The 19,300-nt window shown below is 37.1% G+C and overlaps 2 protein-coding genes across 2 annotated transcripts; one reads left to right on the top strand and one right to left on the bottom strand.

The window, feature by feature from the left end:
* The first annotated feature begins 14,877 nt into the window (after positions 1-14,877).
* Positions 14,878-17,060, top strand: LOC141247957 (uncharacterized). Its single transcript, XM_073669305.1, has 6 exons — positions 14,878-15,244; positions 15,348-15,485; positions 15,563-15,832; positions 15,916-16,052; positions 16,130-16,276; positions 16,374-17,060. The coding sequence occupies exons 1-6, from the start codon at positions 14,878-14,880 to the stop codon at positions 17,058-17,060; spliced, it is 1,746 nt and encodes a 581-aa protein (XP_073525406.1).
* Positions 17,061-17,978: 918 nt separating this feature from the next.
* On the bottom strand, positions 17,979-19,001 carry LOC141247956 (uncharacterized). Its single transcript, XM_073669304.1, has one exon. It carries the CDS (start codon positions 18,999-19,001, stop codon positions 17,979-17,981), a length of 1,023 nt encoding a protein of 340 aa, XP_073525405.1.
* Positions 19,002-19,300: the final 299 nt, after the last annotated feature.

The following is a 19,300-nucleotide window of genomic DNA, read 5'->3' as shown; positions in this document are numbered from 1 at the left end:
GCTCTCTCTAGCTTCCTATATTCTCTACGTTTGCAACCCTTGAAGTGAATGAAATAGTACTCTATTTATACACAAGTCTTAAGCTAACCCTATAGCTCAACCGTGTAACAAACAAAGACTAAATAAAATGCCACCTCATTAATCCGTGTGCCTTGATCACTTCACCAGAATTAATCAACGGCTTGGAGTGATTTGGTTTTGTTCTCCATGTGTTGATCCACGCCACATAAGCAATCCGTGTGCTTCAAGCTCTAACAAACTCTTGCCACGCTGGCGATCCCTGGAGTAGCGTCCCAAAGAGTGTGAAGTTCTTCTCGCACCTTCCTGTGCACGCAACTTGCACTCTCCCGCTTTACCAGCCTTCGTAGCGTGCAGATTTGTTCTCCTGTGCTCTGGCACACCCTAATCTTCAGTGGAACCTCGTGGACAACTTTCTTCAACTTCATTCAAGCGCGTCCCTACGCCCTCGAAGCTCGATCACTCTTACTTCTTGGTCTTGAATGGATTTATTAAACACCGTTTGCGAAACTTACTTTCTCCGCTTGGTGTTAAGCGCGACTGTGACCAGTCAAGCGCATCTCTAAGTGACTTAAGCGCATCCTTACAAATATGGCAATGACCTGGAGGGCTTAAAAACACTAAGAGATTAAACATATTAGTTTGTTATCATCAAAACAAAGAGAAATAGATTAAGCTTTAACAAGATGATTAAAGCTCAACTAACAACGAAGTTGACAGTGATGATGATTTATGCTCTTTATTCTGGGCGGACCCAATAAGTAGAAAGAGCTTCAGCTTCTTTAGAGTTGTTGTTTATGCGGATGCAACTTAAGACACAAACAGGTGCTGAGGCATTCTAATACAAATCTGTCAATTTTGAACTGAAACAAAAGGAAAATATGAAATCATTTTGAACTAAATTAATAGTGCAAAGTAAAAAAAACTTCACTGTTACTTTTGTTATTGAATGCATGCACTAAGGTTTCTTATCTAGGTGCACTTCACAGTACTCAAACAGTGCACTTTTTTGTCAACAAGTGAAGCCTCTAATTGATGTATAGTATTTATCTCTGATTCATTAGGTAGTGCACTCCTATTTTCTAGTTGGAGTGCACTTTTATTTTCTTTTGTAGTACACTCTACTGTATTTGTAAAGTGCACTTTGTTGAATACAAGTTGTAGATTTTTTCCGGTACTATAAGGTGCACTTGACGTTATTCAGAACAAATTGGAATGCACTCGGAACTTACTGTATTTTAGCAAAATGTTTTTTTCCTGATAGTGATATTTGAATATTTTTATAGTTGAAGGAAGGTAAAGTAGAAATATTTTTTTTGCAGCTACCAAATGGTGTTTGTCCCTTTCACTGGTGTAGACAACCACAAGAAATCAATCACATTTGCTGCAGGCTTGATATTAAAAGAGAATGAGGATTCTTATACGTGGCTGTTCACAAACTTCAAGAAGGCAATGGGACATGAGCCTAACATCCTTCTTACAGACCAAGATCCGGCTGTCAAAGTTGCAGTTGAAAGAGCGTTTACAACGTGCGTTCACAGATTCTGTATGTGGCACATAATGATGAAAGTACCAAATAAGGTTGATGCAGACTTGGCTAACAACGAAGATTTCAGGAAGAGATTCAACAATGTTGTGTGGAACGCTGAGCTGACAAGATTATAGTTTATGCGAGAATGGCTAGCAATAATGAACGAGTTTGGTTTGCATGACAAGCAGTGGTTCAAGAATCTTTTTGAGCTTAGACATTACTGGATAGCGTCTTTTTTCAACGATGTGAAAATGGGTGGCTTACTACGAACAACATCAAGGTCGGAGAGTCAAAATAGTTTCTTCAACAACTTCCTAGGTACCGGATCGAACCTAGTAGAGTTTATGAATAGGTTCAACAATGGGATCGATTCGCAGCGGCACACGTGAAAAAAACTTATATTTGACTCGGCCACATGTACCCCAGTGATGAAGACACCGTTGAAAATTGAGAAGCACTGTGCATCAATTTACACAATAAGCATTTTCATGGAGCTGCAAACTGAAATTTACGCATCTGTTTTTTCTTATTCGATTGAGGATATAACAAAGGAGAATGATTTTAACTTGTACAAGATCAGAGACAGTAGGGACATGATATATTCTGTAAAAGTTGTGCTCTCTGACAATGATATAATCTGTTCTTGCAACAAGTTTGGAAAGACTGATCTCCCTTGTCGGCATATGTTTGTAGTAATGAAGAGTATGGGAATTAACACTCTACCAAGTAAATTCATCAACCCGAGATGGACAAAGGATGCTACTTTGAAGTCTACTTTTGAAATAGATGGTTCTTTATATGAAGAGTGTGCACAAAATGATGAGAGGAAGATGTTGCTGCTCCAACTAATGTCAGAATTTCACACGTTGGTCAGTGTTGTAGAGAACAACACCGATGTGATGTCTGATTTGCTTGGAGGGATCAGAGAATACAAATTATCTTATTTAAGCAAAAATAAATCTTTGAGTAGCACAGGTTCAGGTGAAAGCAGGTTCGAGAGGTTTGTTGGAAAAGCTCCGTCCGAAATAACTATAAACCCTCCTAAGCAAGCACATAACAAAGGGTCTAGAAAACGTTATATCGGTGGAAAAGAAGAAGCAATGGAGAAGGCAAAGAAACAAGTTAGAGTGTGTGCTAAATGTGGAGAAACAGGACATACATCAGAACCTGCAAAGAGCTTATGAAGAGCAAGACAACAGAATAGTTATTTTTTATAGTTTAATTACGTATAAACATATACATCACTCATAATTTTTTGCAGTATTCTTTTTTATGGGTTAGAAGTTTACTATCAATTTATTAAAAGGAAAGTTCAATAACTATATTCACCATGGAGTGGACCATTATTCATGCAGAATTGTTCTGTTACTTAACCTTTTTTTTAGTGCACTACCATTCATGTGAGAAGTGCACTCGAGGAGTGAGATGTTATATTTTATATTAGAAGGGAGTAGTGTTTTTGGAATTGCGGTCAAACGTGGTATTCAAGGAGAAATTATAGCTCTGTTTTCTGACTTGACATAAAGCTGAAAATAGTTATGAAGGGTTGGTTTATGGGGAAGCTGCGAAATTGCATTAGTTCAGTTACAGTACATCTCCTTTCCCGTTTTAGTCAAACTTGAAGCTACTCTTCGTACTTATTACACACATAGAAAAGTGGGTACATGCTTATCAACAAAGGTCTTTCAATTCACTTATTACACACATAGAATTGCACTACCTATATATTGAGAAATGCACTAGCATTTTATATGTGAAGTGTACTACCTGTATACTGAGAAGTGCACTACCATTGATATGGAGTTGTTTTGTGTTATGGGGAAAGTGTAAGAAAACAGTATGACCTTTTTCTCGTAGAAATTGGTTTTATCTAATCTATATATGGTCAAACATCGAACAAAGTGCACCTTATAGCATATTAGAAGTGCTCTTATCTCTGTTTTTTGTTTTAGTCAAACATTTGAACAAGGTGCACTGCATTGGGCTGTTTGCAGTAAATTGGATGTGGTCTTATGCTTTTACTAAGTAGTAAAAAAATTTTTTTTGAATATTGTGGTTTATTCAAAAATACTACAAATGTTTAAACATAAAAACATAAAAGTTGAAATGACTTTTTGTATATAAAAGGGGTTCCATCCATTTTTAGGAAACACACCATCATATCTTTTATTCTACTTTCATATTACTCTTGGAATCAAAGGTTTTTCAAATCAAGAGGTACGTTCATATCAAGAAAGTTATTTTTGAGTTGACTAAGTAGTGCACTAGAAGTGCTCTAAGTAATGCAGTAGCATTCATATGTGAATTGCACCTCATATATACTGAGAAATGCACAACCAGTTCTAGCATTCATTTGAGAAGTGCACTAGCAGAGTAGTGAGTAGTGCACAACCAGTTCGCTGCTTAGTGCACTACCAGTTCTAATTAGTGTACTAGCTGGGGTACTGAGAAGTGGTCTAAGAAGTGCACTAGCATTTATATGTGAATTGCACCTCCTATATACTGAGAAATTCACTACCTGTCTACTGAGTAGTGCACTAGCATTCATTTGAGAAGTGCACTAGCATAATAGTGAGTAGTGCAGAACCAGTTTGCTTGTTAGTGCACTACCAGTTCTAATTAGTGTACTAGCCGGGTACTGAGAAGTGGTCTAAGAAATGCTCTAACATTGATATGTGAAGTGCACCACCTATAGACTGAGAAATTCACTACCTGTCTACTGAGTAGTGCACCAACAGTCATATGTGAAGTGCACTACCAATCTACTGAGGATGTACCCTTTCTGTATTTTTATTCTTTATATTTACTACATTTTTTAATTATTAGTATTCTTCTCCGTTTTTATGTAGGATGTCACATTTCACGCAAGAAGATATTTTGGGATTACTTAATGTTTGTGTTGCATATCAAGAGTGTTATGGAAAGTATAGTAAGAATATCTGGGGATATTCTTACGGCTAACTTCAACCATCAGTTTGAGAAAAACTTTAGTCCAAATTTTCTAAGGAGTCACTATAATCGTATGAAAGAAGATTTCAACACCTGACAATTTCTTGTGAGTGATGTAACTTTAAATCACGAAACAGGTGAAATCAATGAAAGTGACGAATGGTGGGACTCAATGGTTGCTGTGAGTATTTTATCAACGATTAAATTTTCTTGGTGAAAATATTTATGTTTTTTTATGTTTTCTATTGTGCTAACAAAATTTTGTCTTTAAATAACAGTTTAACGGGAGGTATGGAAGGTTTCGTACTAGGCAACTATCACTTGAAGAGCAACGCTTGTGTGCACTACTGTGGGATGTTAGAAACTTTCCATTATATCGGGTTAAGAATACTTTACCATATTTTGAAAAAACTAAGATGTAGTTCTTAATCCATGTTATGTTTTTTCAAGTTTTATGCAATTTTATTTTGTGCACTTTCAAGAACTTAATTAGTGTACTCTCTGTGCAATTTGGGTTTGTACTTTGTGTGTTCCAGTTTGATGTATTATATGAAAAGGTGTGAGTTGATTTTGTTTAGTTTGTATACAAGTGCACTGCTACACCCTATATTAGTGCACCTAAAAAACCCAACGAAGTGCACTACAATTTGAGATGGTGTGCACTTCATTTCTCAATATGAAGATCATAGTTTTGAAACACACGTACCTTTTTATGTTACATAGCTAGATGCATATCATACCAAATTCATTACAGTTCTGTCTAGAACCATAAAATACGAGTTAAAGTAACTAAAAACTACTGAATTGCATTACAACTCAGTTTCAAAGCACCATTCCATATCATATAGCACACTTAAGGCTAGTTTAATTCATCATACTGGAGATCCAGGTCCCGTTGTCATTGTCACTTAGTCATAATAGTCATTGTAGTCCTTATACTTTTCTTCCATAATTGCTTGGTTATCATCAACTGTCACTTCGTTGATCACTTCGTCAATGACATCTTCCTTTCCCACTTCCTCCATGACAACTTCCTTTCCCACCTCCTCCTTGACAACTTTCTTGCCCACTTTCCTTGCCCACTTCCTTGCGCACTTCTTTCCTTGAGACAACTGCCACCCACCTTTCTGTGCCTGAAAAATATATGGACATTAAAATGAAACTATATTGCATAAAACTACACATGAAACAGAAAAATATAGAAATAAATTAGAAAAAATACGAAGTTGTAAAATATGTGCACAATTGCAAAAAGTATTTTGAATGATGAAACTTTTTTACCTCTGTAAAATGGGTACCGTCTAACTTGTGCATTAGCTGCAGCATTAGCTGCAACCTTCTCTTCATTAATAATGATTTCGAGACTTCTAGCTTTCGAAGTAGTGTTTTTTACTGTAGTGTTTTTGTTTGTAGCTTTTGACATGGTATTTTTTGGTGAATTTTTTCTGCCAAAGGAGTGGTATATGGATTATGTCTATGAGTGGGTTTGGTTGTGTTTTTGTAGAAGAAGGAAAGAGTAGGTGATTTTTTTATGTATGAATAGTTCTTATGGGGAATCTAAATAACGTAACTACGACTTATTCAAGTTCTGAATTTACCAAACCCATATTCTGAAATTTACTATTGAACCAGTGTCCTTTCAAATCAACTATTAAAAAATATAGAGCAACTCCACTTATATTTTATTAGTTAATGGTTGAAGACAAGTTGAAACATAGTGCACCTTTAAATACCCAAGAAGTGATGTTATCTATCCGTTTCAAGTGCACTTTGTTCCTTTTTTTAAAAAGTGGTGTACCTGATTTTTGTCAATTCCAATTTAGTCACAAAGATCAGAACAACACTGTCATTCAAAAACTAATTATATTTACATATAGCAATGGAGTATTTTTGTTTTTCTGATGTCTAACTTAAAGCAGAATCAAACTATGATATTCTAATCATCATCTTGTCGATCTTTCTTCTTCTTTTCCATTCTATCAAGTCCTTGCTGATCGTTTTCTTTTTTGCATATTCTTCCGCTTCTCTCACTCTTTGCTTCCATGGTAGTGCAATATTCCTCTGATTTTTGGACGAGCTTATCACATGATCAGAAGTAGGTTTACAGTATATCTGATGATAGCATAAGTATACTTTATCCTCAATGCATTCATCTGGGACTTGTTATTCCTATTCAGATCTGAGAAAATCCAGATTGCCCATTCCCCATGTATGTTTCCATGTGCCTCATGACATAAACTCCACAGTCCCTTTTATTTTTTTACTCTCCCAGTACATGGGAAGACGTTCAGGTTCCTTTTCTTCAATGCTGGTAGCTTTTGTATTCAATTTGTGAACTCTCAGAAAGTGTATAAACATTTTTTTCTGGAAATAAATAAGTTTAATCAATACACACAACAATTTCATAAACTGCAAGATAAAAATAGTTCACTTCATTCTAATGGTTGAGTGCACTTTGAGATGAACGATAAGTGCACTGATTTGTATAAAATAGAATGCACATGTATAGATATCTACTTTAACATATAGATAGTGCACTTCTCTTCTAAGAGAGGAGTGCACTTCATGATAAACGAGAAATGTACATACTGGTTGAAGTGCGCTGCTATTTTATTTTTTACAGGTGTTAATGATGATGTGAAAGGTGGTGTCATGACGAACACCTGTAAAATAACACCACTTTTTCCACCAGTAGCAATCATATTTTTTTTTTTGCAAAAAATATGCACTAATTTTACAAGAAAGTGCACACCCAGACCGAATGGAAGTGAACTGCTATACTCCTTTTAACAAGTGCATTTCCATTAAGATATGCAAAGAAACTAGTAATACAAAATGATTAATAGGGTGAAAAAAAAACTAACCAGTTCAGAAGGCATATTCCATACTTGTCCATCGATCCATCTGGACTGTTATTAATAATGTCAATTCTGAAGTTTTTGACATTAAATGTTATAAGGAAGTAGTGTTTGTCCTTGTAGCACGGGAACATGAACTGTAAACAGTAACAAGAAGAAGAATAAAACAATTTTTAGTAGTGTAAAACATTCAAATCTATTAAAACATTAAGATTTTCTGAATGGTAAAAGTATCGTACAAGGTCTACTGTGTGTGGTTTCAACCAATGGAAAATTTTCATCTCTCATTTAGAACGCCGCTCACAAACCATTCCTTCCTTTTTTCCTCGTCTTCATTTGTTTCAAATACTGTTATGATCTGAAATTTAAAAGAAAATATCTATTTTAAATTAAACTGAATCGAAAAAATTAAAAACTAAGTAAACAAAAAGTAAACAAAATCAAGCACTCACCAATGGTAATGTTGGGGAAAAAATCTTGATGGAGCATGTGGGTCCTTGTAAATTTCATTATTATTCATCATCCTAACCCAAAACGTTTAAGACGTCATCAGCTACATATACATTGATGTCTAGTGTGCATAATTCCTTCCTAGCTAGATGTATGCCCTTGATGTTGACAACCCTCTCTCTGTTTAAATTAATAGTAAAGTAACGTAGTAAAAACAATGTCACAGAAGTGCCTTTCTACTCAAATGTAAGTGCACATGTATGCAAATTAGATGTGCACTTTTAACTGTGATGAAGGTGTTTTAATTTAAACAACCAAAAATAATTTAATAAATCAACTAAAATTGAAATGTTCTGATTTATAGTTATACCTATCATCTCTGAGTGGATCGTTAATGTATGAGAATACTCTTCTCTCTAATTTATTTACTTTACTTGTAGTGTCAATTGCTTTGTCGTTGATAGGTGATTTACGGCTAAGAACCAAATTTGATGTGTTCTTCTCCTTCTCATCATAAATTTCTTTTTGAGGAGTTATCTCAGATCCTATCCCCTGGAAAGTTGTATCCTTCTTCCCACAGTCAACAACAATTGATGAAGCTTTGATAGTTAATTGTTTTCCTGAACGTTGATGTCATCACCAATTTTGCGCTTTTTGGGTGAAGAAGGTTCATCACCTTCTTCCCTTGTTCTTTTATCAGCAATCTGCTATGAATTATAAAAGAACAATTTAATTAATAGTATGATAGAGTTCGAATTATGTTCATACTTGAAGTGCACTTTTTTTTTATAACTTTTCAGTTAAAGTTGCAATATATCACTTTTTTATAACAGTGCTTTTAAATTTGTTTTGAAGTTATTTGTAATCTGTTGTGTGATAGGATTGTAACATGTAATTGATTACCTTTGTAACATGAACCACCAGCATCTATATTTTCTGTGGTTTTTGCTTGTGTTGGCAAGGTTTTCGAGTCTACTTCACTGGGGGGTTTCTTTGTTATAGCAGGCCTATCACTTGTTGTCTTTTTAGAATCTGTCTTAGTCTCCACACCCCTTGAAACAGCAGTAGAAGCTTCTTCAGTGTCCTGCTATGAATGAGGTAAAAACATTATATCAAACAATAATTGGCAGCAACATAAGCATTTTAATCATCTGAAACATAGTGCACTTCAACACAGAGTGAAGTGCACTGGATCATCATGGCTGAGTACACTTCGAGTGTAATGTGAAGTGCACTTTTAACCAGAAAATTAGTGCCCCGTTTTAAACCTATATTTTTTTATAAGATACTTATTGGTACATTTTTACCTTTCTATCTTCGACTTTACTCTTGGTTTTATCAGAATTTGATTCGCCATGAGTGGTCTGTTATGAATAAGGAAGAATATTAGAAAATCAAAAGAATCTAATTTGTGCAGTTATAACCAAAACAAATCACTTTTAGAAACTTGTGCACTTTATTTTAGTTTTAAGTAATGCTCACTTCTACTGTTTAAAAAGAGTGCACCATCTTAACCTTTTTTTTATGTAGTATATTTGTAAAGACATTTCTACCTTACTCACTTCAAGCTGAGTCATTTCTTTGTTAGTATTTGATTGCTCCTGAGTGTCCTGCTATTAATTACAAAAGGAATTTGAGTAAAATGACAAAGGTGCACTGCAAGGTATTCTAGAAGTGCACTTAATTATGAAACCAGAGTGCACTTCAATATAGGCCAGGAGTTCAATTTGATTTAAATGAGAACTGAGAAGTATGTAAATAATTACCTTTCTAACATCTACAACAACATTCATTCCCTCTTGGATCTCTTTTTGTGTTGGCAAGGAATTTGTATCACCTCCAATTTCAGTCTTGTTTGGTGGAGAAGGCTTATCACTCGTTGTTTTCTCGGAATTTGTTTTACTCTCACAAATTTTTGATACAGAAGTAGAAGCTGCTTCAGTATTCTTCTATGAATGAGGAAAAGACATTATAAGAACACAAAATTTGCAGTTGAGAACCTAAAAAAAAAATTCTCTTTTTCATATATGAATTTAGTGCACTTAATAAAATATAGAAATGCACTTTGGTATACTAGATTGAGTGCACCTCTTTAGCCTATTTATATGAAGTTTTATTTAGCTTGAAAGTTTACCACTATTTCTTCAACTTGACTCTTCTGTTTGATAGTGTTTGAATCCACATCAGTGTCCTGCTATGAATGAGTATAAAAACAACATGTAATTAAATCAAATTTGTGCAGTTAGAAGAAAGTAAGATTTTTCTTCTTATATTGAAGTGTACTTATCAACATATTTACCTTAGCCTCTTCCTCTTGACTATTCTTCGACCCTCCAGCAGCGGCCTCCTATGAATGGGGAAAAATATTTTTTATATACTACCAAAAATAAAAGTGCAATATAGTTCATAAAATAGAGCGAAGTGCATTTCTACAGTTAGTTCGAGTGCACCTCTTTTTTAACTGATATCTACATAGGGTTATTTATTCAAACAGTTCACTTTGTTCCACATTTAAATCAGTACATTTAAATTTGAGATAAAGGAATATTTTAATCTATGTAAATGTTCATGATAATGTAATACATACCTTTCCCACGTCCGCAACTACTTGAAATATATCATCGATGCCTAAATCAAATTTTGGGGTAGACATACTTCTGAAGTTTTTGTATTTCTTGGATCCTGTACTCCTATCACTTGCTGTTTTTGAAGTTCTAGACTCAACGGATTTTGTTTGTGGTTTAGAACTCTTTGTTTTCTCACTGCTCTTTCTTGATTCAGACCTTTCATGTTTTACTATCTTAATGGCTGCCGTGCTATCTTCTTTTTTCTCCTCGTTATCACTTGTATCAGTTAGAACAATGACCTCAACAACATCATTTTTTTAACAACATCCTCTTTTCCAGAAGAAGGTGTATCCAGAACCATTGCATCAATAATCTCAACTATTTCTTGAATGTTACACTGTCCCTGACTGGATCCTTTTTCTTCTTTCTTCTTTTCTTCATTTCCAATTGTTTCGTTCTCATGCTGTTGCTCTTGGTGCTAATGTGATTGTTCTGAATGTTCTTGTACTTGCTTCTGGCCTAGCAGTTGAACAGGGTGTTTGTCGTCTAGCTCTTTCTCTTGTTGTTGTTGTTGATGAGGGTCGTCTCCCCCTTGATCCTGCTCGCACTGGTTTTGTTTTTCAGTTGCTTCTGCATCTCCTTCATTTTGTACCTCTCTATCATCTTCTGCATTTATGGTAACTTCAGCATGGTTATCATCAGACTTTTTGCTTTCTTCTTCTGATTGATGATCCCATCCACCATCACCAACATCCATGTTATCATTCTTTTCTGCTCTTGACATCAGAAATGTAGCCTCTATTTCTTCGATGCATTTAATAACGAACGGATCGCTGAAGAACTTGTCCTGGCTATCCTGTGAAAATCTGAAAAATTATGTATGTCAGAATAAGGTAAAATTAGTTTATTTATTTTTACATAAGAGTTCATTTATTTTCTTACCTGTGATTGTGAAGATTGGTAGTTCTGTGAACCTTGCAGAATTCTTATATTGATTATCTTCTCTATGGTTTCGTTGATTTTGTTGTATGTGTGACTGTCTTGAATTTCCTTTGTGGCTGTGTTGACATGCTCGTGGTAAAGCCTGATTTGCTCGGCAATAAGTCGAGCTATATCAGCTTGTTTGCGTATAAATTTGTAGAACTTTCCTCCATCACCCATGTCAATGTTGTCATCTATTCTTGAGCAGCCAGCACCCTGTTCTTCTACTTCATCTCTATGATCAGGTACTGGCAGTACTAGAAACGGTGCTTCTCTAACATAGCCACGATCAAAACCCATTCTCAACCGCATGTTCTGCAGTGCTTTGAAAGTTTCACTCTTGTAACCCTTAATAATTGGATAAGCTCGGGCAGGCTCCTCGCCGTACATGATCAATCTATCACAGTATAGAACCTGTAATAGTAAGAAAAGTAGAATTAAAGATTTCTGAAATGTGAAATAGTCTACATCATAAATATGTTATAAGAGATACACGAAAGTGCCCCCCCTCCCCAGGATCCAAGGGAAGTGCACCCCTAAGGGAATATGAAGTGCACCCAGGTGTAGGAAGAATTTTGCTCTGGACTGTGTATCCCTAGTGCACTTATTTTTTTTACATTTAAAGTATACTTTTTAAGATGCAAGAAGTTTTTATTTTGGGAGGAAAAAAACAAGGAAGTGCACACTCCATAAGTATAGATGTGCACTCCCAAGATGTAACAGAGTGCACATATGGAAGGAACAATGTCTACTCATGAAAACTATTATCATGACAGTTCATTTAAAATATTAAAACAATGAAACTAACTCACCAGTAGGAGAAGATGAGGCCCCTTGAATGTTGAGTTGTCACTACAGTCGTTTTTTAACTCACACAACCTCAAACGACATAGACGACACCAGTTATAGTTTGACAAATCATCCCCTCTTGTTTTGTCTAACCAATTAATGAACTTAGATGACACGGTGCCATTTGCTGTTTTCTCCATTACAATGGAATAGAACAAAATAGAAAAATCTAATCCAAAAGTACCATCTGCATTTACATTTTCTTTTAGCTTTTTTACCAGATCAGAATAAAGAACAACTTTGTTATTCGGGAAGGTTGACTTCCAAACTCTTAATTTCTCTGTGTTTGAACTCAGGAGTTGAAATTCGACTTCTCCTCTTGGTAGACCTAGATATTGTTGTATGATAGCGTCATTAATCACTATGTCTTGAAGGCCATTCCCGAATTTCAACGAGCAAGCTGCTGGATCAAATTTCCCTACAAGCCAGTCACATAGTAGGTACGGCAATGTTTCTATGTTCCAACAAAAAAGCTGCTCCAATCCCAATCTCCTAACAACCTGTTTTTGGTTTTCATTGAATTCTCTTAACAATGAACAGATGACACCAATTGATCCACGTCTTTTCTGCTTTGTTACACGCTTTATGTCAGGGCTGTCATCGGATTCTATGTATATTCTGTGCGGTTCTGTCATTTTCAACCTCTCTGTTTTTTGTTCTTGAGTTTCCCTACAAAGACATAATTAAAACACCTATGAAATCAGTAAACTTGCTTCAAGTTTCTTTTGGAGGTGCACTTAACATTTAAAAGAGAAGTGCACTTAATCATATAAACTGAGTGCACTTCAACATGAATCCGAAGTGCACTTAATTATCTAAACTGGGTGCACTTCGTCATAAACGAGAAGTGCTCTTATGTTTCTTATGAAATGCATCAGTATAAGCAACAAAACAAAGGGCACTATTTTTTTAAACGGCAGTGCATTATATATACTATTCAGAGTCCACATTATTCTTCATGAGAAGAGCACTTCCAAGTGAAAGAGAAGTCCACTATAAGTGAAAATAACAGAGGGCACTTGTACAGTTAAAACCAGTAGTATGAATACTATATTTTTTACAGTTGCACTTCAAACAAAATTAGAAGTGCTCTTAATCATCGAAAGTAAGTGCCCTTCAACATGAAACCGAAGTGTACTTAATTATCTAAACTTGGTGCACTTCGTCATAAACGGGAAGTGCACTTAATCATCTGAACGGAGTGTACTTCGTTATAAACGTGAAGTGCACTTTAACCTAAAACAGAGTAGTAAAACTCGAAAACAGACATTGAACTTCATTTGTTACCTTTTGATTTTGTTTCCATTCTTGTCTTTTGCTTTTGCGATTGTTGTTCTTCATGATTCTTGTCTTCCATGGGTTTATAAACCGTCAGCGTTGTTTTAGTTTGTTGGTTTTCGTTGGTGTTTTCGATGAATACTACTCGTTTTTGCTCGTCTTTCTTCTTCTTCCTTATGTAAACTTGTTTCAAAAAAATATCGCATCAACAAACAACAGAATATGAGTTAATAGGAGCAAATACACTCTCGTGTTAGCGAAAAAACAACCTTGCATGCCAAAAAACACTATCACATTAAGGGAAAAAAAAGAACGAAAAGAAAAATCTGTGTTTAGGGTTTTGATTTCTCACCAGCTTTGATTTCTGGAACTGTGGATTTTCTCCTTCTTTGCTTGTAGACATGTTGTTTGAGTTGAAAACTGCCTTGAAATCAATAGAGTTCGATGTTTTTGTGTGTTTTAGGACTGATTTTTTACTAGGGTTTCGAACGTCTTTCGGTTTGCGATGTGAGAGGTATTGAGAAAGCAGGGAAATTGTGAGAGAGAATGAGAGAGTGTGAGAGAGAATTCGTAACCGTAGGAGGGAAGAACGAAACTGGAGAGACAGTTAGTGAGTGAGGGGTGTGAGCGCGTGTTGTACTATTATGCTTTTTCGATCAAAATTTATCGACGACTGTGATGAATCCGCACAGTCCGCACATTAGTTTGAGTCCGCACCAGATCATCCCTCGTGATTCATAGTTTGACTATATCAATTGTGATATAAGTATAATATGTTAATTAATCATCATAAATTCAACACCTAGACAACCATCTAATGACCGTTTTTTCCTAGGATCTAGATATTTCCTTATAGACTGAAATCGGAATAGTAAGACGCATCTTATTCGATATTTTCATCCTTCAACTCGGATCGGATCACATAGTGATCCTATGTGATCACGGACCTTGCTCAGAGGCTCATACAGTCATTGGGCAAATTGCAATTGCAAGACATTTGCTCTGCTCACATGGAACATGGCAATTTGACAACACCACAATCTTGATGTAGAAAAAAACAAAAATTAGTTGCAGTCCCCCATCTCACTATATTGTCCTTTTGTCCATTATTATTGATTCAAATATTTCTCCAACGTTCTATGTTCTTGTACTGTCCGTATTACTTGAACCATATAACCACCACACGGAATAATACAAATTCTATCAATAACAAAGGGCCACAAATTCTATCTACTCAACTTGTATCTTCTTTGTAGATATTCTATCAAATATCTTCTCGTTTCGTCGAAGTTTCGCCGTGATTCTCCATTGATAACCGAGGCCAGGAGCGAGGAGCGATTTCGATTTCTCAACTGCTTTGTGATTTCATGATTTTGGATTGCAATTTCTCGACCGAATGGCCACCAAGTCTCAATCGCAAGTATTCGCCGACGAGGTCAGGGTCAGATTGCTCCCTGAAAACGGCTATTCGACGCTAGGGCTAGGTGGCTCCGATGGCGATATCAGGGGCGGTGTCGAAGGCGGTCGCAGGCGCCGCTGCTTTAACTGGGTTTCTGACCGGATCACTGATCTTAATACGAACGTCTCTAAGGCCATTAAGATGGGGCGTTCAGATCCGCGGAAAATCTTCTTCGCTGCCAAGATGGGGTTCTGTTTAGCGCTTGTCTCGCTTCTCATCTTCCTGAAAGAGCCGTTGAAGGACGCTAGCAAATACTCCGTTTGGGGGATTCTAACTGTTGTCGTCGTCTTCGAATTCAGCGTCGGTATTGATTCCAAAACTCGTTTTTTGGATAGTTCGAAACTAGTTAAATCCTCTGCAAAGTGTTTATTACTTATTTGCTGAATTCAGATTTTTTATTTCTGTAGGAGCAACACTTAGCAAAGGATTCAATCGTTCAATTGGAACTCTTTCTGCCGGCGGGCTGGCCCTGGGCATAGCTGATGTAGCTGTAAGATGTGGACAGTTTGATGAAATCGTCATTATTGTGAGCATCTTCATCGCAGGTCAGCCTATCTCATCACTTTATTAGTATGACATGAATTTGGAACTGAAGTCCTCTTTTGTTTTCTTCCACTTTCAGGATTTGTCATGAGTTACATCAAATTATACCCACCCTTGAAGACATATGAATATGGATTCCGTGTTTTCCTGCTGACTTTTACATTGGTGTTGGTCACTGGGAATAAGACTACAATGTTCTTCCAGACAGCTTTCTACCGACTATTACTAATTGCATTCGGTGCTTCCATTGCCTTCTCTGTAAATATATTTGTGCTCCCCATTTGGGCTGGTGAAGACCTTCACAAGTTGGTGGTGAAAAACTTCAAGGGTGTGGCTAAATCTTTAGAAGGTTGGATGATCTCACCTTATATCTTTCTACTGCAATTGGTTTATATGATGTATTCTTTACATAATTGACCTTCACTATTGTAGGCTGTGTTAGTGGGTACCTTCAATGTGTGGAGTATGAGAGAATTCCTTCGAAAATTCTTACATATCAGGCTCATGATGACCCGTTGTACCTTGGCTACAGAGCTGCTGTACAGTCTTCTAGCCAGGAAGAGGCTCTGGTAATTTCAGACTTGTTTATTCGTTTACTTGGATCAATCTTGATGTTGAGGATTGTGTTTCTGATTTATATTTGCAGTTAGACTTTGCGAAATGGGAGCCGCCTCATGGCCCTTATAGGAGGTTCAATTATCCTTGGCAAAACTATGTCAAAGTGGGTGGCTCGTTAAGGCATTGTGCTTTCATGGTCATGGCAATGCATGGATGCATTCTTTCTGAAATACAGGTAAAGAATCAGATTTCCAATAATCCTATTCTACCCAGAAAGAGGGAGTTTTGATGGAACATAATGAGTTTTCTGTTGTCTTCTTCAATTTGTTCAGGCACCGCCGGAGAAGAGACAGGTTTTCGCAAGCGAGTTCCAGACAGTATGCAACGCAGGAGCAAAAGTCTTACTCGAACTCGGCAACAAGCTCGAAAAAATGGAGAAACTAAACCCAGGAGACATACTTGCAGAGGCTCATCAAGCAGCCGAAGAGCTTCAAATGAAGGTCGACGAGAAAGCGTACCTCCTAATCCAAGTCAACAACTGGGAAGACGGTAAGCGCATCAAAGAATACGACGATCTCGAAAAGGAAAACACCAACGGGAACGAAGTGATAACGTCTTTCAGTGAGATGGATTTCGACGGTTTGTCCACAAGGCAGAACTCGAAAGTGTCGTTCGCGAATCTGAGCCCTTCGTTTATAGATACGGGGTCCACCACTAAGCTGGGGTCGACGGAGAACATGATGATGAACAGGATGAGGTGGCCGTCGCGGTATTTGACGACGGCGGAGATGCCGATCAGTGAGAGGGAGGCGAGGACTATAGAGAGCGCGAGTTCATTGCAATTGGCGACTTTTGCGTCGCATTTGATTGAGTTCGTTGCGAGGCTTCAGAATCTTGTTGATGCGTATAATGAGCTTGGTGAGTTGGCGGATTTTGAGGATCCGACGGGTTTACCGGTTCGTGATACGGGTAGAGGCTTCTGGAGAAGGCTTCTCGTGTGCTTTCAGTTCAAGAATTGAGGATTATAGTGTAAATGTTGGAGAAGGAATCATACTACCATATATAACAATAGTAAGATTTGAAGGGAGGTTGTGCAATTTCAATCCCCAATATCATTCGACTTATCCTGTTTATTTAAGATATGTTTTACCTCTTGATTAGTATTGGTTATGGATATTATTATATTAGTCAAACTTCTTTAGTCCAATTAGATCCACTTCGGTTCCTATTTTAACTTAATATATCGAACAAAATCTTAAGCTCATCTTTCACATAGTGACACCACTTGTGTAAGATCTAATTTGCAACATGGTTGAGGAAGGCTTACGATAAGAATCGAGAACAAAATCGAGTTGCGGATAAATATTGCAAGGTCGGAGCAAGTTTAGCGTTCGGAGCCCGATTGAACTATATAATTTCTTTTCAGAAGGGAATTGTCTACTTTTCACAAGCCAATGCAGTGAGATATGAGCTGAAATCGGCAATTTAATTTGTTTATGGCCCGAAAATAGCCTTTAAATATTTTCAACAATTTTTGTTTTAATTCAGTTTTGGATAATTTTCGCATTGAGTTTCCTTTTAAACGCTTTTTGTAGGCAACAATCATTTTCATCTTTTACCTAATAATTAAAATCGAGAGCTATTCCTTTCTTGGTGGATTCCAGTGTTCTATCGCACATATTTATCGCTTGTAAAATTGTTTATCGTTCTTGAATTAACGTTTGTTATTATTTCGTGACTCCAACTGTGTCACAGCATAAAAGTAATAGCCGTGTGATATTCATGGTACCATAAAAAGATTGATCAATTTTAGCAGATTTGATTAAACCTTGTACAAGTAATCCTCGAAGGGCACAAGGGATTTATCTTATACAACCCATTTATACATTACAACTAGTTAAAATAGTACCTTACATAGCCCGGTTTTAGTCAATAAGTCACCTATACATAAAGGCCTTAATATGAGAAATCATCTCTTGGGTTCTAACCTTTGAGATTGTAGACCTATCGAGAACATGGAAAGCATGCCCCACACCATTATAAACCACATACTCAACTCTATTCCCAACACCAGCCAATACCTCACTAAACTCCAAATCCCTATCCTTCAAAATATCCAATTCTGCTATACACACCATAGTACTAGGAAAAGCCCTTGTCAAACCCCCTAACTTGATGGGTGAGCCTCTTCCAACCGGGTTGCACCATGGATGATCACGGGTCAACCCACTTGGCAACGCCAACCGCCAATAGGAATCGGATATAGACAAGTTCAACACCGAGGATGACGAAGGATACCTTTCGGATTTGGTCCTTGCTTCCCCTCCAAAAAATGGTTGCAACAAAATAATGCCTTTAGGCCTAACAAGTTTAGAGCTTATAAGCCTACTGGACACATTATAAGCTATATTTCCTCCTGCACTATCTCCTCCTAGGAACAAATTTCCTATATCTAGACACTTTGACCATATATATTGAGATTGTTTTTGCTTCAACAACCACATAATAGCTCTGATACCGTCTTCATAGGCGGCTGGTAAACGATTTTCAGGGGCCAATCGGTAGTCAACCGACAAAATGACACATCGGGCCTCACCAGATAACCGGCTCAAGAACTCATGGTAGCAAGCCCAAGCCGCCGATCCAACACAGAAGCCACCTCCATGAAAGTATACAAGTATAGGAGCACTGCCGTTATTGTGACCATAGCAACACTTCGGAACATAGACACGTGCCCAGACGCCAGTGGCCTTGTCAATGACTACGTCTTGAGCCACCACACGGGGATCGCAGGCCAACGAGGGGGCGACACATGGCACGATCTTGGGACGCTCGACGCGCCCGTCTTTGAAGACCTTGATGAGCCCTTCGATCTCCTCAACTAGAACTCCATGCTCTCCTTTGGTGTGTTGAATGGGTGAGTTTGAGTGGGGGTCAAGGTTGAAGTTAGTGGCACCCATTTTGTTTCTAGCAACGAGGAAATGGTGTTTGTGTTTTGTGTGATGAAGGAGGGCATATATAAAGGACCGTTTCTTTTGGTTCTTGCTATAGGGAAATAGTCAAAAGGGGAGATCCCAAAATGTGCATAAGGGCTAGAGTTTGTGATCGTGAACCTATCTTGAGATGCCAAGTGGGGCAATTTGGATGAGATTGCAGCTGCCGAAATCTTGGGTTCCTTTGCCTTTTGTGTGTGTTGTATATTGTAGGATTGACCTTTCCTCATTTTCAACGCGTGCATGCCATGTTTTGTTTACATTAT

The sequence above is a fragment of the Phyllobates terribilis genome, unplaced genomic scaffold (genome assembly GCF_046119375.1).
Source record: "Phyllobates terribilis strain yellow unplaced genomic scaffold, ASM4611937v1 Scaffold_3452__1_contigs__length_78383, whole genome shotgun sequence".
NCBI classification, from domain to species: domain Eukaryota; kingdom Metazoa; phylum Chordata; class Amphibia; order Anura; family Dendrobatidae; genus Phyllobates; species Phyllobates terribilis.
The sequence above is the reverse complement of the archived record's forward strand: the minus strand, read 5'-3'. Positions and strand labels throughout refer to the sequence as shown.